The 9,726-nt window shown below is 47.1% G+C and overlaps 1 protein-coding gene across 1 annotated transcript; it reads left to right on the top strand.

The window, feature by feature from the left end:
• Positions 1-401: 401 nt before the first annotated feature.
• Positions 402-4,266, top strand: Cxcr4 (C-X-C motif chemokine receptor 4). The gene is made up of 2 exons (XM_005348230.2): positions 402-535; positions 2,657-4,266. The coding sequence occupies exons 1-2, from the start codon at positions 521-523 to the stop codon at positions 3,698-3,700; spliced, it is 1,059 nt and encodes a 352-aa protein (XP_005348287.1). The 5' UTR covers positions 402-520; the 3' UTR covers positions 3,701-4,266.
• Positions 4,267-9,726: the final 5,460 nt, after the last annotated feature.

The following is a 9,726-nucleotide window of genomic DNA, read 5'->3' as shown; positions in this document are numbered from 1 at the left end:
GTGCAATAACACACACTTGCGTCCAGAAGAGCTTGGATAGTAGTAGCTCCTGACAGCTCAGACCCTGGCCGGGCTTCCAACATTGCCGCCTGCTGGTTAGGTAGGCACCAAGTCACTCCCCCACCCCACTCTAGTCTCAATGTCTCCATCCGTCTAGAATTGAGTCTAGAATCGTATCCACTTAGGCAAGGATGGATGCGCGACCCACAAAAACACCCTGGCTGGCACCCTGCTTTCCCCAACTTCGAGAACATTATTTGGCCAGGCTCTGAACCCACGAGGCGACCTACAACAGACTAGCAAATTCTCAGACTTCGGAGTGCCCGAGCGTTGAGCCCCGCCCCCGCCAGGCTACTCCCGCCCAGTCTAAACTGCGCATGCGCTGCCCCACGAGCGTGTTTTTATAAAAGTCCAGTTCGGGCCAGAAACTTCAATTTGTTGCTTGGTGCAGCAGGTAGCTGTGACCCTCCGAGGCGTTCGGTGCTCCGGTAGCCACCACGGCTGGAGAGCGAGTGTTGCCATGGAAGGCATCAGTGTAAGTCCAGTTGCATCCTACTTTGTAGTAAGCGTGCAAACTTAGAGCGTAGCCCCTCTAAGAACGGGTAGAAGCGACTAAAACCTTGGGGATGCCAGGGTCACGGAGAAGGAGCGCGGGAACTTTTTTTGTGAGCATGGCTATAGGGGGAGGAATATGGAAATATTTATCTCAGTAAATGGAGCGGCAGGGGCAGGGGGCGGTTCGGATGGAGCTTTCTGAAGCTGCTCCTGTTTCCCGCTTGAGTCCCGTGGCGCGCGCCGGCTTGCACGCTCTTTGAAAACGTCCTACTTTTTGTGCACACGAGCGTTGAGGGCTCTCGCTCTGCCCCAGGACTCAAACATCGTCTGGTACTAATGGGAAGAAGAGTTTCTTTGAGTTTCTTCCATTGTACGAATGTAGAGAGACTGAAATGGGTACATGTAGGCAGGGTTCCCAGGTCGACACTACATCCTGGGTTAACTTGGAGCAGAAGCATCCCGGAGCGTTTCTGGAGTTCGGAGTGCGGTTGCAAAATTCCGTGCCGCGGACGGAGGTGCGCCAGCCTCCGGCGGGAAACGCAAACTAGCCTACCAAGTCGCTTGCCTAGGAGGGTCCAAACCACGGCAGCCGCGGGAAGGTGACCGAACCGCTTTGGGGTGGAGTGGCAGCGCTTTTGCGGGCATTCGAACCGCCGGTTCTCCGCGGTGGCAAACGAACTTCCCGAGGTCTGGGTTGCCTCTAAGCTTGTTCACGAGAAAGGGGCATAAACCTGCACCATGCAGCTGCTGGCCGGGAGGTGTGCCCGGCGGGACCGTGGTTGGGGACAAGGAGGGCGTATTGGAACCGCACCTGGGTTGTGCTGGGTGGCCGCAGGGATGAACAGGTGCAAGCCTGAAGACGGTTTGAGCCCCAGTGCAGAGTTTAACCGTCGGTGGTTTCCTGAGTCTTTTAAAACCCCCTCACTTAGGGAGGGTTTTGTTGTGTTTTTTTTTTTTTTTCGTTTCCTCCCGCGGCGCGCAATTCAAAGGCGCTCGAGCTGAAGCCGCCCAATCTGTCGCCCGCACCCAGAGGGACGATCCTGGCGCGCAGCCAGGAGGAACCCCTGGAACCGCTGTCTCTTGGCCGTCGGCCTGGGTGTGGTGGGCTACAGCGCCAGCTCCTAGGTGGGTGACTCGGATCCGGGGGTGTGCACGGTCTAGACCCCTCCAACTGCCTGCCTTGGACCCCAGTAGTCTAGCTGGGTCCACTGCAGGGTGGGAAAGGACAGGGACAGTGAGGAAGTGAAACTTGGGGCGAAAACCACGGGGTGCAGACCCCGTGACTTTCCCCACCCAGGATAATGTGACTTTAACGTCCCAGATACACCCAGTGATAAACATGGGGGTGGCAAGAAAGACTTACCTTCCAGAGAAGCGCGGAGGTGGAGTGGGGTGGAGTAGGGTGCTGTTTGCTCATTTTAAACACTCCCTTGACCCTAAACTACCAAAGACTTTGGCATTATTTCTCTTTCTTCACTACGTGTGACTTGAAAAGCAGTGGTTTGTGTTTAGACAGACGTGAGAAAAACAGGGTTTTGGTCCTAAAAACGTTGAGTCTTTTGGGGGGTGACCCCTACCGTCACGTTCTGCTTTCTTCCCTCCTCCTTTGCCTAATCTTCATGCAAAAAATTAATCCCATCTCCTCCTTCCACACAGAGTTAGCTCCACACGGTTCGCCCCCACCCTACAGAGCCTGGGAGTGACTTCTTTGTGTGAATGGAGTTTTTTTGTTTTGGTTTGGTTTGGGGTTTTACTTTTTTTTTCTTGCCTCTCGTGGGCGGGCAGGAGAGTTATCCAGCACTAGGCTGCGAAACCCTTAGAATCTCAGCGTCCTTTTGTTCCCAACAAAGACTCCTAATTGGTTCCACTAAAGAGGGACCATAAGGATGTGAGCGTGGGGAAAGATGGAGAAACCGGTTGCTTGCAGGATTGCAGGTTCCCTCTCCACACCTAAGCCGCCATGCCTTTGGAGCTTCCTGGGAAAGGCTGGGTCAAAACCCTCCTTAAAAATGCTTGCTTTTTTTAGGCACCCAAAACTTTAAACTTGGGAAAGGCTTGTTAACCTTGTAAGTGACGTGCCTGTCCCTGTTTTCTTTTGCAGATATATAATTCAGATAACTATTCTGAAGAACTAGGGTCGGGAGACTATGACTCCAACAAGGAGCCCTGCTTCCGGGATGAAAACGCCCATTTCAATCGGATCTTCCTACCCACTATCTACTTTATCATCTTCTTGACTGGCATAGTGGGCAATGGCTTGGTGATCCTGGTCATGGGTTACCAGAAGAAGCTCCGAAGCATGACTGACAAGTACAGGCTGCACCTGTCAGTGGCTGACCTCCTCTTTGTCATCACGCTTCCCTTCTGGGCAGTTGATGCCATTGCTGACTGGTACTTTGGAAAGTTTTTATGTAAGGCTGTCCATGTCATCTACACCGTCAACCTCTACAGCAGTGTCCTCATCCTGGCCTTCATCAGCCTGGACCGGTATCTTGCCATTGTTCATGCCACCAACAGTCAGAGGCCAAGGAAGCTGCTGGCGGAGAAGGCAGTCTACGTGGGCGTCTGGATCCCTGCTCTGCTGCTGACTATACCTGATTTCATCTTTGCTGATGTCTATGAGGGAGAGGGCAGGTATATCTGTGACCGCCATTACCCTGATAGCCTGTGGTTAGTGGTGTTCCAGTTCCAGCACATCATGGTGGGGCTTATCCTACCAGGCATCGTCATCTTATCCTGCTACTGCATTATCATCTCCAAACTGTCACAGTCGAAGGGCCACCAGAAGCGCAAGGCCCTCAAGACGACAGTCATCCTCATCCTGGCCTTTTTTGCCTGCTGGCTACCGTATTACGTGGGGATCAGCATCGACTCCTTCATCCTTTTGGAGGTCATCAAGCAAGGGTGCGATTTCGAGAACATTGTGCACAAATGGATCTCCATCACTGAGGCCCTAGCCTTCTTTCACTGCTGCCTGAACCCCATCCTCTACGCCTTCCTCGGAGCCAAATTCAAAACCTCTGCCCAGCACGCCCTCAATTCTATGAGCCGAGGCTCCAGCCTCAAGATCCTTTCCAAAGGAAAACGGGGTGGACACTCTTCTGTCTCCACAGAGTCAGAGTCCTCAAGTTTTCATTCCAGCTAACACTTATGAAAAGACATATATATATATATATATATATATAATATATGATGAAGAACTTTTTATGTTACACATTTTTCTGATAGAAAAGACTGACCGATCTTGTACAGTTTTTTTATTGACTGTTGTTTATATCTGTTTAGTTTTTGTGAGATTTTTACTTAATTTATATAAATATTGGTTTTTGTTTGTTCTGTGTGAATGGGTGTCCAGGCCTGTGGCCGAGTTCTTAGTGGCTGTTTGTCTATGTGTAGGACTGTAGAGCTGTGCAGAGAAGAACTGAACATTCCAGAATGTGCGGTGGATCAAGTAAAGCTAGAAGTGACCCTCAGCTGTTGCTGCATAATCCCTCCCTTCCCGAGGAGCACGCCCCCACTTCTCCTCCCCCCTCCCCACCGCCGTTCTTGTTTGGTTACGCTGTATGATTTTGAAACAATGGCACTTAAAACCAAAGCCTGACATAGTTTAGAAATGCTGGCTTTTTCGTTTTTAAGAGTGACTTGATCAGCATCGACAAATGTACAGTCTCGTATGTATTAAATTGTTAATAAAACTCAGTGTTAAGCTTACTTGGCTTATGTTGTGCTATGTTGTCATTTCTGCTGGCTATCAGGAAGAATATGTTTGGAAAACACATTAAAAAAAACCATTTACGGCACAGCAGAGATCCTCCTGAGTGTGTGTCTCTGTGGGCTCACATAGTGCACACGCATGATGCCTTTGGTGGTCAAGTCAACTTCGGATGTTCCTCGGGACCTGACACACCCTGGTTTTTGTTTTTGTTGTTGTTTGTTTGTTTGTTTTTTTGAGACAGGGTCTCTCACTGGGCTAGAACTGGATAAGTAAATAAGTAGACTAGGCTGGCTGCGCAAGCGCCAAAGATCCAGCTGTCTCCCCCACCCCCAAAAGGTGGGTCAAGACATGCACCACCATGCCCAGTTTTTTACTAGCCTTGTGGGGCTCAAGCTTGAGGTCTTATGCTTACACAGTGGACACTTCACTAACAGAGCCATCTCCCCAACCGGTCCTAAGTGTTGTATAATGTTTTACTTTCTGCTTCTGGTATTACGTAACATTTATAAAGGAGGGAACTAAGGCATAGAAAGCTTAAGAAACTTGGTCTAAGGTGTGGGACAAGCCACAGCTGGTATTTCAAAGTCTGTGTCAAGAAGTTGAAACCTTACACTTTCAACTCATAGAAGCCTGGGCATATCTGTGCAGGGCCTTGCAGGGCCCATTCCCATGAAGGACCGCCTTTCAGAAAGTAGTATGCACATGAAGCGGGAAGGATACAGGATGCCGTTCACATTTCACTGCAGTTTTCCATCTGTCCCATCTGAAGGGAAGTCAGGCTAGGTGCAGTGGGTCATCTGGTATGAATGGTATCTTTCCCTTTCTACTGAGGTGGGAACTGAGGCTCAGAGACTCGGTTTAACTTTTATTTTTAGTCAGCCCAACTTAAAGTTGATACCATTTATCCACCTTACCCTTTATTGTCTCCCAGAACACCTGGTCAGAGGTCAACCAAGTTGTGACTACAAAGCCAAAAGTGAATGTTTTCTTCATAAAATTAGCCATAACCAAAATACCCTCCTTGCAATATCTTCTATGCAAATCTCAGGACCTTTATTCTGACTCTGTCACAACACCTAGCATCTCCTGAGGGGCTCAACTAAAGCAGCTAAAGGTTAGTGCTGGTGTTTAAGTTTTTTGTTTTTTTTTAGCGTTCCAAGATGTATTGAAGCAAGCTCTCCTCCACTGCCTGATTTTGCACAAGATTTTAGGGCCTTATGTAATAACCTAGAGCTATTTACACTAACATTGTGCAAGCCTCAAACTCTTGAGTAAATTGCAGGTCCGGTCTCCATTTAAAGATAACTTCTCATCTATTGTGGCTTTACCTCTCCCACTTTGGAGCACAAACAGGGTGCTGAAGGCATGCTCCCAGATAGTAAATGAGATATAATTAAGACAATATTTGGTCTCTTAGTAATTGTTTCTGGCACAGAAAATCTGTTTGGGAAGGAAAAATTGCAAGGCCTTATCTTTCTTAGGCAAATCACATTTGTTCAAGACAAATTATAGATCCTGTGAAGGGAAATAACTTAATTACTTAAAATAGAATCTAATTTAGCTGTACATTTTTTTTGCAGCAGCCTATGGGTCGGGGTAATTCATGCCGGTATTCCTTTTCCACTTGAAGACACAATTAGATTTTCAGTAGGAAATTATCTTGAGGTTTCTTGCCTTCCTCTGGGGAGTCTTAATTGGATCACGCTTAGACATAGTTTTAGATGTGCCTACTGGAAGGTTTGGTCTTAAAGCTGTGACCATTGTGGCAGGCTTCACTCGAACCTGCTCTATAAATATTTATTCACTGGGAGACAATGGGAGAAATCCTTGGGAGGAATTCTTTTTCTTTTCTCATCTTAGCTTGAACCCGCCTCAGCCCGGATTCCTCTCCTTTGCCTTGGAGCCTCCACAAAAGGAACTCACTCGGAACAAAATTCCCAGCCTTGCCAGTCTTCATGGATGTTTCATTCTCCCTGGGAACAAAGGCTGATAGCTCCTTCTCAAAAAAAAAAAAAAAAAAAAAAAAAAAAAAAAAAAAAAAGAAAAGAAAAGAAAGGGTTTAAAAACAAAACAACAACACCAAAAAAAGCTTTACCCCCTTGCTTCCCCCAAAGGGTGCCTCCACCCCAAGTCATTTTCTGTCCCAGCTCTGTCATGATGAACTGCTGCAAAGCTGTCCCTGTGTCCTGGTTTGTCTGGCAATGTGAGGAAACCCAGTCTGCTGGCCAGCCCTCACATGAAGCGACTGATTGTTCCCTGGGCTCCTCCCCCATGAATGGGGCCCTTGAAGGTCAGTTGTGTAGCTGCAATGGAAGCTAAAATATTTAAATTGTATGCATGCTGCCAAGAATGGTATGAATATGACATCTGACTTACAAGTGACACCAGGTCTCTAACTGGGCAGGATCCTGGATGATTTTTAGAAAAAAAAAAGAAAAAGAAAAGAAAACTTTTGTTTTTCTGAAATGCCACGAGGTGATCTATGTCCCTCGTCTGTCTGTGGCCTTCCCGGCTCTCTCTCATAGTTATATTTGTGTGAACAGACTCATTCCAGGGTGCTCCTTTGGGAAAAAACGACTTTGCTTTTATAATTGAGCCAAGTGTCTGTGGGTTTTCTCCCGTCTGATATTCAGATGCTAAATAAAGTCTCCACAGACAATTGGGCATTGTTGTTTAACACAATATACTCATTTAGGAGAGTCAAAGACCCCTAGAGACAAAATTCAAGTTACCATAGAAAGTGACTCAGTACCCCTGCATTGCTTAGAAATGTGTTCTTCCAGTCTAGCATCCTAAGGACGCACCCTTCTCAGGAGAAGCTCTCTTGCCGGTTAGCGTTAAAGAAATCCCCAAGAAACCATGAAGACATTCCCAAGAGCACAGCCTAAGAGGAATAGTGCTGTTCCAGGCTCACAGTAATGGGAATGGATCATCTAAAGGCAGTGGTCCTCAGTAGGGAGCTGTATCTCCCCAGATAACATTCAGGGAGGTTCTGGAAACAGTTTGGGTGATCTTACTGGAGGGAGCAGGAGCTGGGAGCGAAGACACCAGAGATGTTGCTTCAGATCCTATGAAGCTCACAGAATCAGCTGCCATGAAGAACTGGCCCAGAATATCAGTAGTTTTCCAACATGTGCCCCCTGCTCACCGCACACAGACCTCACCTCATGCCCCTCTTTTCAGCCCCTTTTCTTCTCTCTTTAGAGAATCTTCATATCCAGGCCAGGGGACTCTACTTCTCAGCTCCTGGGGGGTGAGTGCAGTCCCTGAAAGGATGACATACAGGGGACAGGACATGGTGATGGGGAGTCTCTGAGGTCTCTGACTGCCATATAGGATTGACTTCTCTGAGCCAGCAATGTTACTACTCCCTCACTCCTGACTTGATTTAAACCAACAGGGAAAGAGCCGGAACCAGCCCGCTCTTCCACTGACTGCCATCGACACGTATTCATTTAAGCGAGTTCCGTTAAGTCTGACAGTTCTTCCGCCTTGTCATTCCTCTGGGCAAACCAAACCAAACCAAACCAACCGAACAAACAAACAAAAAAACAGGAAAAAAAAACAAACGCTTTTCAACTGAAAATGCCTGCTCACTGCAGCTTGACCAAGTTGAGGGGTCCGCTCTGTGAAGAAGCCACACAGGGGAAAAGAATTTTTCAAAACCAAACAAACAAGGGTGTTCAACCAAAGCATGCCAGGTGCTGAGTGTTTATCTGGCAGAGCCAGCGTCTGATTAAGTTGATTTACATACTGCAATTCAACTAAGCAGAACCCAACTCATCAACACTCTTCATTAAAGAAAATGACTTCCTCATGTGGGTCCCCAGAAGAAAGAAAGTCATACATGTTGAGAGCCGCTGAATCCCGGGTGTTCCCTTACTCAGGATACCAGAGCCACACCAGTTAGACGACAACCCCACTGTCATTTTCAGGAGCGAACACTGCAGAAGTTAAACTACAGATAAAAGGCTATTGTCTTTCTACTCTGCGTAGTAAAGATGGTGGTGAAGCTGAACCTCCATGTTCGGCATATTCTCAAATCTCATAATATTCAGTATCTCTCTCTGTCTCTCTGTCTCTCTCTGTGTCTGTCTGTCTCTTTCCCTCTCTACATCTCTGTCTCTGTCTCTCTCTGTCTCTCTCTTTGTCTCTCTCATACGCACACACACACACACACACACACACACACACACACACACACACACACACACTGGTGTGTTTTGAGATAGGGTCTCATGTAGTCCAGTCTAGCCTCAGGCCAGTCAAGGCTGAGCTCTACCTCCCCAGTTTGGGGATTATAGATTTGAACCACTCTGCCCCATTCATGTGTTCTGGGATCCATACCCAGGGTTTTGTGCATACTAGGCAAGCACTCTCCTGACTGAACCACGCCCCAGCCTTATTAATCCAAATCTACCTTTGCTTTATCCCTTACCACCCCTCGCCAACAGCACTCACCAAGGGACTTGGATTATTTCCTTCTTACAGAAGCTCTATTACTATCGCTGTTATATAGACAGAGAAACAGAATGATAGAACTCTGTCGAAAGCTGGCCCAATGTCACATATTTTAATGAATGCTGAAACCTGGATTTGAACTAGACAGACTAACCCACAGTGAGTCTTCTTCATTGCTTCAGGGATTTTTTTCTTTCTCCTGATGTCATTCGGTATTCAAGGAACTGACCGTGAGATCAAATAGATTGTTTATAGAGCTAAATGTCTGGTGGGTGGGGCACATATGGAATCCCAGCACTTCAGAGGAGGCAAGAGGATTAGGTGTTCAAGACCAGACTGGGTTACGTAAGACCCTGCCTCAAAACAATAAAAAAAACAACAGATCATTCATGCTCTTTGACATTCTTCAGGTTTAAACAGTAGAGATTTACCTGGTCTTGCACTTTTAAAGTTTATTTCTATCTTATTTTATTTCATGTGTACTAGTGTCTTGCCTGCCTGTGCATCTGTGCACAACACGGACATACTGCCCTCAGAAGCCAGAATAGGGTTTGGGCTCCCTTGGGACAGTAGTTGCAGACAGTGTGAACTGCCATGTGGATGCTGAGAATTGAACCTAGGTCCTCTGGAAGGTCAGTCAGTGCTCTTAACTGCTGAGCCATCACTCCAGCTCCCTAGTTTTATTTTTTAAAGCAGCAAAGCAAATGCTAACATTTTAGAAAGATTTTCACTATTGCTTCTTATCACACAATGGGCTTCAATTTAACCTGGTGCACTGTGCCTGGCATATGGTAGGTGCTCACTGATGCATTGGCCAATGAGTAAAAGCATGATCACAATAGATTTCTACTTGTGAGAGCACACCATTCTCCAGGCAGTGGTTAACGCTTGCTTGTGTGATCTGATTTCTTCCCATCTGTCATCTCTCCTACTCATTCATATCAAATGAGCAGTACATTGAACCACACTCTCAATGAGACAGATGTAACAGCTGC

Source organism: Microtus ochrogaster, chromosome 6, assembly GCF_000317375.1.
Source record: "Microtus ochrogaster isolate Prairie Vole_2 chromosome 6, MicOch1.0, whole genome shotgun sequence".
NCBI classification, from domain to species: Eukaryota; Metazoa; Chordata; class Mammalia; order Rodentia; family Cricetidae; genus Microtus; species Microtus ochrogaster.
This window is presented reverse-complemented; position numbering and strand designations above follow the sequence as displayed.